This window comes from Oreochromis niloticus, linkage group LG7, assembly GCF_001858045.2.
Source record: "Oreochromis niloticus isolate F11D_XX linkage group LG7, O_niloticus_UMD_NMBU, whole genome shotgun sequence".
NCBI lineage: Eukaryota > Metazoa > Chordata > Actinopteri > Cichliformes > Cichlidae > Oreochromis > Oreochromis niloticus.
The window spans coordinates 2,062,812-2,076,097 of record NC_031972.2 but is presented as its reverse complement, the minus strand read 5'-3'; the positions used below and the strand labels follow the sequence as shown (position 1 = coordinate 2,076,097).

The 13,286-nt window shown below is 48.9% G+C and overlaps 1 protein-coding gene across 4 annotated transcripts in view; it reads right to left on the bottom strand.

Moving 5' to 3' along the window:
* ptprbl (protein tyrosine phosphatase receptor type B, like) overlaps nucleotides 1-13,286 on the bottom strand; it is a 31,857-nt gene that overhangs the window by 4,186 nt on the left and 14,385 nt on the right. For all 4 annotated transcript variants that reach the window (XM_019360963.2, XM_019360960.2, XM_019360961.2 and 1 more), the window contains 17 exons: nucleotides 12,907-13,170; nucleotides 12,530-12,799; nucleotides 12,166-12,432; nucleotides 6,770-7,033; nucleotides 6,278-6,541; nucleotides 5,397-5,660; nucleotides 4,383-4,646; nucleotides 4,017-4,286; nucleotides 3,485-3,748; nucleotides 3,094-3,360; nucleotides 2,514-2,804; nucleotides 2,162-2,440; nucleotides 1,933-2,082; nucleotides 975-1,251; nucleotides 632-744; nucleotides 420-525; nucleotides 258-335 (listed from right to left, as the gene is read on the bottom strand). In XM_019360963.2, the coding sequence (XP_019216508.1) occupies nucleotides 258-335; nucleotides 420-525; nucleotides 632-744; nucleotides 975-1,251; nucleotides 1,933-2,082; nucleotides 2,162-2,440; nucleotides 2,514-2,804; nucleotides 3,094-3,360; nucleotides 3,485-3,748; nucleotides 4,017-4,286; nucleotides 4,383-4,646; nucleotides 5,397-5,660; nucleotides 6,278-6,541; nucleotides 6,770-7,033; nucleotides 12,166-12,432; nucleotides 12,530-12,799; nucleotides 12,907-13,170 (3,952 nt within the window). The remainder of the gene's footprint in view (nucleotides 1-257; nucleotides 336-419; nucleotides 526-631; nucleotides 745-974; nucleotides 1,252-1,932; nucleotides 2,083-2,161; nucleotides 2,441-2,513; nucleotides 2,805-3,093; nucleotides 3,361-3,484; nucleotides 3,749-4,016; nucleotides 4,287-4,382; nucleotides 4,647-5,396; nucleotides 5,661-6,277; nucleotides 6,542-6,769; nucleotides 7,034-12,165; nucleotides 12,433-12,529; nucleotides 12,800-12,906; nucleotides 13,171-13,286) is intronic.

Below are 13,286 nucleotides of genomic sequence, written 5' to 3'. Positions count from 1 at the left end.
ATGCTTATAAGGTTGGAGACCTGCAGTCAGCTGAGACTGAAGAAGTCACCTGATAATAATGAAACGTTTCTCCCACTGAAGACGTCCAGATGAATACGACCAACTTTCTGGGTAAAATACTAATGATTTGACTTCATATCAACGGTGGTGAGTGTTTGAACTCTTACTGTTTCATTTAAAATGTGTTGTATAGAGTGTTATGAAAGGTGAGTCACTGTGCAAATAGCCCTGTACATTATTGATTATTGATTACTTACCCTCTGACACCCAGCTGGTTCCCTGCTGCTGCTCTCTCTCTCCTCATATTTATCCTGACCTCCAGCCTCTCTTCCTCACTGGTGGAAACACAGCAGCCCCATTTAACCTAAACAAAGCTAAGCAGGTGTACCTTACGGACAGGTGCATCCTCTGATACTCACACTTTGCGAGTTCTGTGCCTGCAGACAAACAGAGCGGTGATTCCCACAATCACAGCAACGAGGAAGAGTCCAGCACTCACACCTTCGATGACACCGCTCAGAGGCTCTGTAGGAGCAAACACAACTGTGACACTTTTCTGAATTTTCACCTGCACCCGCTCGTCCCAGCTTAACCTCAGGTGTATTTTAATCGAGCTCAGGTTTGTTCTCACCAGCCTCAGTGATGATGGGCTGCGATAGGCAGGTGTCAGAGAACAGTGGAGACAAGACACTCAAGTCCTTCACATCATCATCAAACAGCTGAGTGAAAGCTCGGATGCTGATCCTGGAGACAAACACAGATGCCCCTAAGGTTATTCATGCAACGCCCGACCTGAGAGGTAACACTGGAGCAAAAAGTCCATGGGGCTGAAAGGTTCAGAGATGATGAGCTGGTTCTAACAAACCATTAAGGCTCCAGGTTTCTGGTCCGTCTACTGCCCTGGAGTGCTGCAGTTTGGAGGAAGTGGACATGGAGTCAAGTACCTGACATTCATCCAGAGGATTTTTCAGTACCTGTAGGCAGTCTTTGGCTTCAGGGGTCCATCACAGAAGTGGTTCGGATCTCCGCTGGACTCTGGGTCCTGGTTTGAGCCTCTGGCATTACAGGTGCCCCCTAGCAAGTCCATCCCAGTCCCCAAGCTGATGTTAAAGCTCTGGGTGGTGCTGTCAGGGCTCTCTGTGCATCGGCTGGGGAAATAGCTGGTCTGGTAGGACCTGATGGAGCTGTTGGAGCTGTAGTCCAGGTAGGAGGGCAGTGGATGCTTCTGTTCCAGCTGCATTAGGCTAACATCTTCAAAAACAAACCAGAAGATTCAGGATTAGATTATTGCATCCTATGATCATCCGTCCCTCTGTCCATCCATTATTATTTCCGTTATGGTAAATGGACTGATTCTTATATAGCGCTTTTCTACTCTCTCAGAGTACTCAAAGCGCTCTATACAACATGCCACATTCACCCAACCACACCCACTCTCACAAGCACTTTATCTATACTTAGTGCAATCTCACGACATTCACACACATTCATACTCCGATGGATGCATCGGAGAGCAACTTGGGGTTAGCATCTTGCCCAAGGATACTTGACATGCAGACTGGAGGAGCCAAGGATCGAACCACCAACCTTCCGATCAGTAGGCAACCTGCTCTACCTCCTGAGCTACAGCCACCCAATGCATCCATCCATTCATTCGTGTATCATTAATCTCAACATGCACTCATTATTATTTTATCATCATCCATAATTCCATAATCCATCCCATCATCCATTATTTATCCCAAAAGAAGAGGTATGAGGGAATGGTGAAAAAATGACAGATAACACAATTTAAGACCGATAACACCAAGTGAAGTAAGGTGACCAGAACAACAGGAAGGAGATCCAAGAGGAGTTACTACAGATTCTTTTCAGGAGGATCAACCAATCAGAAGAATACCAGTAAACTGGCCTTATGTGGATGCTGCTCACCTTCAGACTCAGTCACCACCACGGTGAAGTACTTAACAGCGCCATTGATGTCACTGAACCAGCTGCAGTTAAACTGGAAGGAGATGGAGGACTTGGTGACCACAGCAGACTGCTCACTGACCCGGGTACCGGAGGGGGGCACGGGAGGACCTTCAGGAGTCAACAGGAGGACAGCATGTTAAACACCTTCCGTCACACTGAGGACATGTTAACTTCCACTCGCTCTTACGGTCAATCATGGTGACCACGTTGTCCTGAGCCTCGTCGCTGGGCTTCCCACCAGACATGACCTTCACAGAGACCGTGTAGTGTTTGTGAGGCTCCAGCTCAGTGATGATGTAGCTGTTGGAGTCCCGCTCAGCGAGTCTGGAGTACATCAGTGTGTGGGAATCCTTGCGGAGACACTCGATGGTGTAGGAGTCATAGTCTGTGTCCGGGGTTACCCAGGAGCAGGAGATGGAGGTGGAACTCTGAGGGCGACAGTGGAGGCTGTGGACTCTCTCTGGCTCTGTAGACGAAAGTAATGGAGTGAAACCACATGACAATTCAAATCAGAATTGACGTAAAGTGCTGCCACTTACTGGTGCGGATGCTTTTGCGGATGGGTGTGCTATAGGTAGGTGTGGCCCCGGGCTCTGTGGTCCCACTGATGGTGCGGAGGCTGAAGTTGTAGAGTCGTCCGGGGAACATCCCCCTCAGGATGCGGTTGCTGGACGTCCGGGTGTGGTACGGATTGATGATGGACAGCCGGTCCCGAGGAGTCCACTGCAGGTCAAAGTCATCATAGTCGGAGTCCACAGGGCCGCTCCATGTGATCTCCAGGGAGGTGTTGGTCACCCCCCTGAATAAGATGGAGGCAGGTGGTCTGGGAGCTGAGGAGGGACGGGATTTGTTGCTGATCAGAAACTATTCCGATTCGTGTGTCTAACTCTGCTTAAACTTAGGATTTCATTTGTTCTGCTCCTCGTGTTTCTAGACTTTGTTTTAAAATGTCTCTTGTTACTTTGTGTTGTGACTGCGTGCTGCACTGATAAAACTGGAAAAATGCCTTTTCCTATTGAAAAACCACTGAAACTGCTGACTGAATATCAAGGTGATATACTGAGGTGATCTGAGCCATGGTTTCATCCCTACTGAGCGCTAACAGAAGCTGCATCTTACCCGTCCGGCTCAGCGTGCTCGCCCTGTTGCTGAGCCCGCCGCTCTGACTCAGCACCTCAGCTCGGTACAGGCGACCCGCTATGAGGCCTGAGAAGATGAACCCTGTGGCCTCTGAGCCCAGCTGATGCATGGCCTGCTGAGAACCATTGGGGTTGTAGAGATACAGCTGGTATCCACTTAGATCACCGTCACCACGCTCCCAGTTTACCCAAAGACTGTCAGACTGGTTTCCACTCTTAGCTTTCAGGAACCCCACGGCTGACGGGACTGAAGAGAAACACGATCACTGACACAATCTGCAAGTCCACTCTTTGGGTACAGAAGGCATAATATCCTTTACATTTTATTTCCAGTCAACGACCGTGTATTCTGGAGGACCAGCTGGTCTCACCTGTTCTGGCGTCGATGGAGGTCTGGTTGGTCTGGTCTCCACTGTGGATCTGGATCAACATCTTGTAAGTCGCTCCAGGTCTGAGGCCCTGAAAAGAGCACTGCTGACTGTTGGACTGGATGCGCCTTTTCTCGTGCAGCTGATCATCACGATCATACAGAAAAACTTCATACAGCTGAAAGTCTCCCTCTGGTGGAGACCAGTGGAAGGACAGGCTGGTGGTGGTGTTTGCAGTGACGGCCAGATTGGTGACCAACGCTGGGCCTACAGGAGAAGGGACGAGGGAAGCTTTTAACTTTCACTTAAATTTCATCAATCATACTGTTCATTTGAGAAGAAAAATCAAGAGTTTCACACTCATCGCTGTAAATCAATTTTAGGTCAAACCAACAGAGCCTGGCGAGTTATTCATTTTCTTCCTCAGTATTGTTTCAACTAAATACTTTCTCAAAATAGTCTGACTTGTCTATAAAATGTATAAAACATCGGGTTTTCCTCCATCACATTCAAAATGAGAAACAGGAAGTCTTACTTGTCCGAGCCTCAGCGCTGACCCCAACACTGTGGACCCCGCCGCTGGTGGTCTGGACCAGGACTCGATACTTTTTTCCTGGTGTGAGGCCGTCAAACTGCTGCCAGGTGTGTCCAAAGGGCTGAGAGACGTTTCTCACCATGCTGCCTCTGTCGTCCAGAACTTGGAGGACATATCCATCAGCCACACCCAGAGCCTCCTGCCAGCTCACCTGGATACTACAGGTGGTGTGGTGGGAGTCCACCTGGAGACCTGTCACTGCAGAGGGGACTGAGGAACACAGGGATGATACAGAGCGCAGTAAGGAGCAGCTAATCTGTACGACAGCATGGTGTATATTCACTGTACAGAGGTGTGTCCTCTAACCTGTACGCCCTGTGACTGTGTTGTTGTTCACCAGGTCTCCACTCACAGACTGAACCATGATGGCGTACACCTGGCCGGGCTGCAGGGAGCCGAATGTCACCTCGTTCTGGTGCTTGAGGACGCTTCGGACACTTAACTTTCGTCTCTCTCTGTACAGAAACACAGAGAATCCGTCTACATCGCCCGGACCAGGAGTCCAGCTCACCATCAGACTGCTGCTGTCTCCACTGTTGCTAACGTGGATGTTCTTCACTTTACTGGGAACTGAAAGATGACAAAGAGCTTTTGATCTACAGCATTTTTGCTCTTTGCTTCATTGTTTAATGATGATCATGTCCACAAAAATAAAAGCAGAGGTGGTAAAACGTCTCAGTGGTAATCTGGTTAATTGTAGCTACCTGCTACTGATGATTTAGATGTAGAGATACCGTTCCCAGAGCAACTGCTGAGAAATTGCAGCTCAACCAGGAGGCATTATACAGTGATCTGACTTCCCTGATATGTTGTGTACGTGAGTCTAAGGAGCTTGGAAAGTGAGGGTCATGGACCCCCTCCTCTGCCTAACCACATGAGCCAAGGCATGAAAATGGGTGTGGGTTTGGGGTGAACCCATTGTGAGACCTTACCCCACCCTATCATGTGATTAAATGACCCAAGGTGTCAGTCACCCACATCATGACCCTCTTAGGGACACTCCCTATAGGGCTTAAAAATCTGGGACTCGCTTAGAACTGGAGAAGCTTCTCGGATGAAACATCTTCACTAATCTTAAAGAAGTCCCAATGCTTTTCTTTCCAAGTCCTTAGACTACGATAACCTGGCTGACTGAGAAACTTCACAAACATCTTCACAGACATTGACCACCTGACAGCAAAGTGCAGGACTCTACAAATAAGCAACTGATTTTCAGGATGTTCTGTGAACTGTAAAATACCAAGATTTTCCTTTTTGAACATGGAGCGCTGCATTATGTAGTGTGATGTTTAGAGGCAGCAGACCTCTGTGACCTCTGACCTGTGCGTCCCTCTATGTACCGGGCCTTCTGATTGGTTCCGCTGTACGTGGAAACTATGATCTTGTAAAGCCGCCCAGGTGTGAGTGACGACAGGACGCACTCCCTCACACCGCTGCCCAGAGTGATGGGAGGAAACACCTTCATGTCGCTGAACAGCAGCTGCACCTCGTAGTGATCCACGTCACCCGGAGCTGCCATCCACGTCACCCGCAGGTCCTCGGTGCCCCGCCCAGCCAGAGTCAGGGAACGCACCGCTGCAGGGACTGATGGATGTACATGACATGACCCATAGTTAGTCTCCAGGAGCTCAGAAAGCAGATTTGCTTTGTAAGGAATTTCTATGTGGACTTGTTTTGAATTTGAAATGAACACGGATGTTGCTGCTGTTTAAGCATATCATCAAAACTCCTGCAGAGATACTGAGAGACAACAACATCTGCTGATAAGACATGTTTCTTTGTTCATCCTGGTTCAGATCTGAGACTCGGCGCTTTATTCCCACATCTTATTATGTTGTAACAAGCAAAACATATGAACGTGATGTAAACAAGTATTTATGCATCCATCCATCCATCCACCCATCATCAAAAATGCCCGGTCCCCTGCTATTCTTGTGGCACACAGAGGTGTTTCCAGTCCAGCTGAGGGACATAGCATGTCTGGGGTCTCCTCCCAGATGGACTGAAACATCTCAGCTAGCTTCCTTCAAAGAGGAGGAGGAGCAGCAGATCTGGCAACAAATACAGTTTTTCACCGATCAATCGATCGATCGCCTGCTGAGCTCGACTGCATCTCGACACTAGATATCATCTAGTTTACTGGCTGAATGATGCAGCAATCATGTTCCTAATTAGCCCGACTGAGGTCAGAGGTCACTCACAGGTGCTGCCATGGGTGGAGGCAATGGCTTCGTACTTTCCGCTCCACGTGGTCACCAGCACTGTGTAGAGTCTGCCGGGCACCAGGCCGGTGAACACACAGTTGTGCTCCGTCTTTGGCACCGTCTTGTTTTGCAGGAAGATGTTGTTGTGCTTGATGAACACCTGGTACAGGTCGAAGTCTCCAGCAGCGTGACGCCAATACACCTTCAGGTAGTCGTCCGAAGCATTGTGGGTCGCTGTGGGGCTCTGGACCTTCGACGGCTCTGATGGAGGATAATCAGAAAAGACTGATGATACCGGAGTTTACGATGTTTTGTGTGAAAAAGCTACAGCAGGTACAGAGTCAGGTGCGTATAGACCTGGACAAGCATATGTTGGTATCATTTTTGCTGTTTAACACTTACAAACTGAATTAATTGTTCTAAAGTGCCGACTTTACTGGAACAGGGTTTAGGATTCTGACTGGTCGATGCTGTGAGTGGTGTACATACGTGTCCTCTCCTGGATGAAGGTGTGGTTTTTGTATGGACCGCTGCAGGTAGTGATGGAGATGTTGTAGAGGCGTCCAGACACCAGCGAGTCGAAGACGCATGTCGGGGTCGACTTGGACACGGTGAGGGTGTGAATGGTCCTCTCCCGGTCACTCAGGGTTACCAGGTATCTGTCTACCTCACCTGCAGCCTGACTCCAAGACACGCTGAGGAAGTCCATGCGCCCGTTGTTGCTGACCTTGACATCGCTCACTGCCGCCGGCACTGAGGGGGTAAGAAGAGGGTGGAGTCAGAATAAACACACAAGCACACTCATTTTCATACCTTAGCTTACCCTAACCATAACCTAACTATAACTATAACTATAACTATATATATATATATATATATATATATATATATATATATATATATATATATATATATATATATATACACATATATGTATATGTATAGATATATGTATATCTATATATCTCTATATATATCTCTCTCTCTCTATATACATATATATATATCCCTCTATCTATCTATCTATATATATATATATATATATATATATATATATATATATATATATATATATATATATATATATATATATAAAAACTACACTCCTTTGGAGCAGAAGATCGCAAGTTCGATTCCTGCCTGGGGCGTCTGTATCCAGTAAGGGTCCTAAGGCTAGACCCCCTATGCTAAGTGAGCCTACCGCAGACATGAGCGAGACAGACAAATATGAAGGCATGCCGGCTCGGACGTCGCCCGGATCAACAAGGTCCGCATCAGGTGTTGAGGAACCAGGGCACCCTGACGACAAGTGGGCTACTGGAACAAGAAGGCATCGGTGGGCAAGAGACGAAAACAGGGCGTTGTTGGAATGCTACTACGCAAGTAACCCTGGCGGAAGGGGTTACATGAATAGGATGAGGGACCTATGGATTCTTCGATACCCAACATCCACAATGATGGCGAAACAACTAGTAGCTCAGTGTTCCAACATTCGAAAGAAGGGACTGCTCTCACAGCTAGAGATTGACGAGGTACAACATAAATGCTACGGCAAGGAGGAGTCAGGACGCCAGGTCAGGGGGGAGATACCATCACCCCCACCCGAGATTGGGTACACAGCCCCAAATGCGATAGTAGAAGGATCGTTGAGTGCGAGAGGAACTGACCTGAAAGATAGGATCATGGCCAAGCTTGAAACCTGGATCCCCCGTAGCCGGTTACCAAGATTACGTGAAGTACCCTCAGAAGGTCTGCTAGATGATGTTAATGCAGCACTACGGACGATACCTACAACCACGATTACCGACACTAACAAGCTGATCTACAATACGGCAGCAGTGATCACTGAGATGCTTGGCTACAAGTTGAACAGCCACAAGGGGCAGTACCCTCCATGGAGAAGGAGGCTAGAGGGCAAGATCAAAGTAGCACGGAGGGAGGTTAGCCAACTAACGGAGTTGCAGAAAGGAGCGACAAAGAAGGTGCATAAGAAATACAGCAAGCTGTCAATACCTGAGGCCTTGGAAACTGCCAAGCAAAGACTCACAGCCTTGGTCAGCCGCTTGAGGAGGTACACCAGAGAGATAGAAGGCAGGAGAATAAACCAGCTGTTCTCCACAGAACCAGTAAAGGTGTACTCTCAGTGGCAAGGGAACAATAAGAGAACAGCACCACCAAGGCTGGAGACGGAGCAATACTGGAAGAGCATATGGGAGAAGGACGCAACCCATAACGGCAATGCTCAGTGGCTAGTGAATCTGAGGGCAGACCATAGCGACCTCCCTGAACAGGGTCCGGTAACCATCACAGTGGCAGATATCCAAGAAAGGGTCTCCAGTATGAAGAATTGGACAGCACCAGGGCCCGAAATGGTTCACGCCTACTGGCTGAAGAAGCTGACTGCACTCCACGAGCGTCTGGCAGCACAAATGAACCAGCTGCTAGTTAACGAGAGACACCCGGAATGGCTAACCGAAGGTCGGACGGTCCTGATCCCCAAGGACCCCAAGAAGGAACCGGTCCCATCCAACTACCGACCAATTACCTGCCTCAGTACTACATGGAAGCTCCTGTCAGGCATCATATCGGCTAAGATGAACAGGCACATGGGTCAATACATGAGTGGGGCACAGAAAGGGATTGGCAAGAATACCAGAGGCGCAAAACACCAGCTACTGGTAGACAGAACAGTCAGCCGAGACTGCAAGACCAGACTGACCAACCTGTGCACTGCCTGGATTGATTACAAGAAGGCCTATGACTCAATGCCCCACAGCTGGATACTGGAATGCCTAGAACTGTACAAGATCAACAGGACCCTAAGAGCCTTCATCAGGAACTCAGTGGGGATGTGGCGTACAACACTAGAGGCCAACTCCAAGCCCATAGCACAAGTCACCATCAAGTGCGGGATCTACCAAGGAGACGCTCTGTCCCCACTGCTGTTCTGCATAGGCCTGAACCCCCTCAGTGTGATCATTAACAAGACTGGCTACGGATACCGACTACGGAACGGAGCAGTTGTCAGCCACCTCCTGTACATGGATGACATCAAGCTGTATGCCAAGAGTGAACGAGACATCGATTCACTGATCCACACTACCAGGCTATACAGCAATGACATTGGAATGTCGTTCGGACTGGAGAAGTGTAGTCGGATGGTAACAAAGAGAGGGAAGGTAGTCAGAACTGAGGGGATTGAACTACCAGAAGGCAACATTGCAGACATAGAGGACAGTTACAAGTACCTGGGGATCCCGCAGGCAAATGGGAACCATGAAGAGGCCGCTAGAAAGGCTGCAACCACCAAATACCTGCAGAGGGTCAGGCAAGTCTTGAGGAGTCAGCTGAACGGTAAGAACAAGATCCAGGCCATCAACACCTACGCCCTGCCCGTGATCAGGTACCCTGCTGGGGTAATAGGCTGGCCAAAGGAGGAGCTAGAAGCCACTGACATCAAGACAAGAAAGCTCCTTACCATGCATGGAGGGTTTCACCCCAAGTCCAGCACCCTGAGGCTGTACGCTAAGCGGAAGGAAGGGGGCCGGGGACTGGTGAGTGTCAGCACCACAGTCCAGGATGAGACAACGAACATCCAAGAATACATTGGGAAGATGGCCCCAACTGACCGAGTGCTCAGTGAATACCTCAGGCAGCAGAAACCCAAGAAAGAGGAGGGAGACGAGGAACCATCATGGAAGGACAGGCCCCTGCACGGTATGTACCACCGGCAGATAGAGGAGGTAGCTGATATCCAGAAATCCTACCAGTGGCTGGACAAAGCTGGACTGAAAGACAGCACAGAGGCACTAATCATGGCAGCACAAGAACAAGCTCTGAGTACAAGATCCATAGAGGCTGGGGTCTATCACACCAGGCAAGACCCCAGGTGTAGGCTGTGTAAAGATGCCCCTGAGACAATCCAGCACATAACAGCAGGGTGCAAGATGCTAGCAGGCAAGCCATACATGGAACGCCATAACCAAGTGGCCGGCATAGTGTACAGGAACATCTGTGCCGAGTATAACCTGGAAGTCCCGAGGTCAAAATGGGAGATGCCCCCAAGGGTGGTGGAGAATGACCGAGCTAAGATCCTGTGGGACTTCCAGATACAGACGGACAGAATGGTGGTGGCTAACCAACCGGACATAGTGGTGGTAGACAAACAGAAGAAGACGGCCGTAGTGATCGATGTAGCGGTTCCAAATGACAGCAATATCAGGAAGAAGGAACACGAGAAGCTGGAGAAATACCAAGGGCTCAGAGAAGAGCTCGAGAGGATGTGGAGAGTGAAGGTAACGGTGGTCCCCGTGGTAATCGGAGCACTAGGTGCGGTGACTCCCAAGCTAGGCGAGTGGCTCCAGCAGATCCCGGGAACAACATCGGAGATCTCTGTCCAGAAGAGCGCAGTCCTGGGAACAGCTAAGATACTGCGCAGGAGTCTCAAGCTCCCAGGCCTCTGGTAGAGGACCCGAGCTGGATAGACCGCCCGCAGGGGCGTGCTGGGTGTTTTATTTATTTTATATATATATATATATATATATATATATATATATATATATATATATACATACATACATACATACATACATACATATATATACATATATACACACACATACATACATATATACACATTATTATATATTTAAACTTTTTGACACCACAGGGACTGCACTTTATTTTATTGTACTTGTTAAAACGACAGTTAAGACATTCTGTTCTATTCAACCAATCACCAGTTAACCTGTCATGTGAGTTTTTGGAACCTGTACCTGTGGAGAACCCTGACAGGAGCAGAGAGAACATGTAGAGATCACACGGGGGGAGCACTGAACCATGATGCTGTAATGTAGCAGTGCTAAGCTCCACTATGTCTGCACACTGTGAGCTCCAAACCCAGAAGCTTTAGAAAAACCTAAAAATCTCAGAGTAAAATTAAAACGCAGACGACCTCTCGCTCCTGAGATCATCAAATTAAGCGACTGTTTCTTATACGGTGCCTCTCTTCTCTCAGAGCACTCAAAGTACTTTTTACAAGGCACCTCATTCACACCAGCACTCTCTTTTGTAACGACCACTCACACACATTCATACTCCGAGCCACCTGAATCAAAGCGGATGAGCATTATTCCGGCTGCTTCTGCCAAAGTCTGTTTATTTTGATCCGTTTAAAAGATGAAATTGTGACTACTCTGCATGCTCTGTATATTATGTGATCTTCATAAAGTCCTCTGCAAGTTATACAACGGCTGCCAGCGCTGGTGAAGAACAATGAAGCTCCGCCCTGACGGGAAGTCTCTCTCTAAGTGACCTTCAGCTTCTTTTGTGTTGTTGTTGTCGTCAGCGCTTCCTGAAAATTCCTCACAAATTCCTGCTTTTCAATAATATCCTGCTCTCAGTTCAACAAGCACACAAAGTAGGAATGTGTCTGAAATACACAGAGTCAATACATAATCAATGTTATTATTGATTTTATTATGATCAATAATACTATTATTACGTGACATATACACCCGTTTTTCTTTCTGAAAGACTTGATGCACATTAACTTCTGTCCAGTTAAACGAATGATAAATGCTATTAACAATCAGCAGTGTTATTGATAATATTGATTAGCTGGCACAGTTTGTTTAGCCGGGTTATGTTTTAATTCCTCAGGTTAGTTCAGGGTTACCCAGAAATAAATGAGCCCGCTGTCTGTGCTGTTCTCATTGCTATCAGGTGTGACTCACTGGTACAGCCTTCCACGCATCATGCTGGTAAATCTCCCACAGCGTGAGCATTTTGTTTAAGCTGCCTCGCGAGCCGCAGCCCAACTGCAGCTCAACTCCACCCTCATGTTGTTCCTGAAACGACTGCTGACGTTTGCTGGTGTTTCTTACCTGTGCGTCCCTCAGACACCGTCTGTCTGGAGACGTGTCCCGCTCTGACCGTGGTCACCACCACACGGTACAGGGCACCCGGTCTCAGGGCCTGGAAGCTGAGGCTGCTGATGTTGGCCATCACGCTCTCATTCTTGATGATGCTGCTGTCGTGAACCAGCAGGACTTGGTAGGAGTCCATATATCCGGAGGCCGGTGCCCACTGTGCCTGCAGGCTGTCGGTGCTGCCGAGGTTGGAGAGCTGCAGCCCACTGACCTGAGCTGGAGCTGAGGGGGCGGAGACAGGAAATGCATTACAACAGGAACAACAATAACGTTTCATTGATACTACAATTGTGGCATCGTCATCGTCGCTGTGACGTACTGGTCCGTGCCGTCACAGAGGCGGAACCGCTCAGGTTGCCGCTGTTGGTTGTCACAGTAACGATGTAGTGGCCCCCAGGGGTGAGGCTGTTGAAAGTGCAGTCTTTGGCCTCCCAGCCGAGGACCCTCTGGCCTACGATGGTGGCAAAGGCGGTTGCCTGCCTGAGAAGCACAGTGAAGCCATCCCATTGTCCGAGCGGCCGACTCCACTGGACACTCAGCGAGGTTTCGTCAGCCTGGTGTACAAGCAGCTGCTGCACAGGCCACGGCACTGCAGAGAGGAAGGGGTGGGGTCAACAACACTGATGCCGACTAATTTTGGAAGTTCAGACTTTAAGCGTGTTGGTCAAAAGAACAGAAGCAGGAAAGTGAACTCACCCAGCTGACTGCTGCAGCGCGCCGTGTTACCCAGAACGCCACTGTGAACTGTGACCTCTGCGCTGTAGAGTCGTCCGGGGACCAGGCCGAGGCCGGAGAAGGCGTGCTGCCTGCTCACCTTACTGACGGTCTCATTTGCCAGAACCACCGAGCCGTTCTTCAGGATGATGCTGTAGTTCTCCCAGTCGCCTCTAGGGGGCAGCCAGCTGAGCCGCAGTGTTTGAGCATCAGCCGACATGGAGAGCGCTGACACCCGGTCAGGTACTGAAACAGCATGAGACAGACGGGGAAATTAAAAGCAATAAAAACAACACAGACCACCAGCCGAGGACGTCTGAGTCTCTGGTCCAGCGTTCTCACCTCCACCTGACGCAATGGCA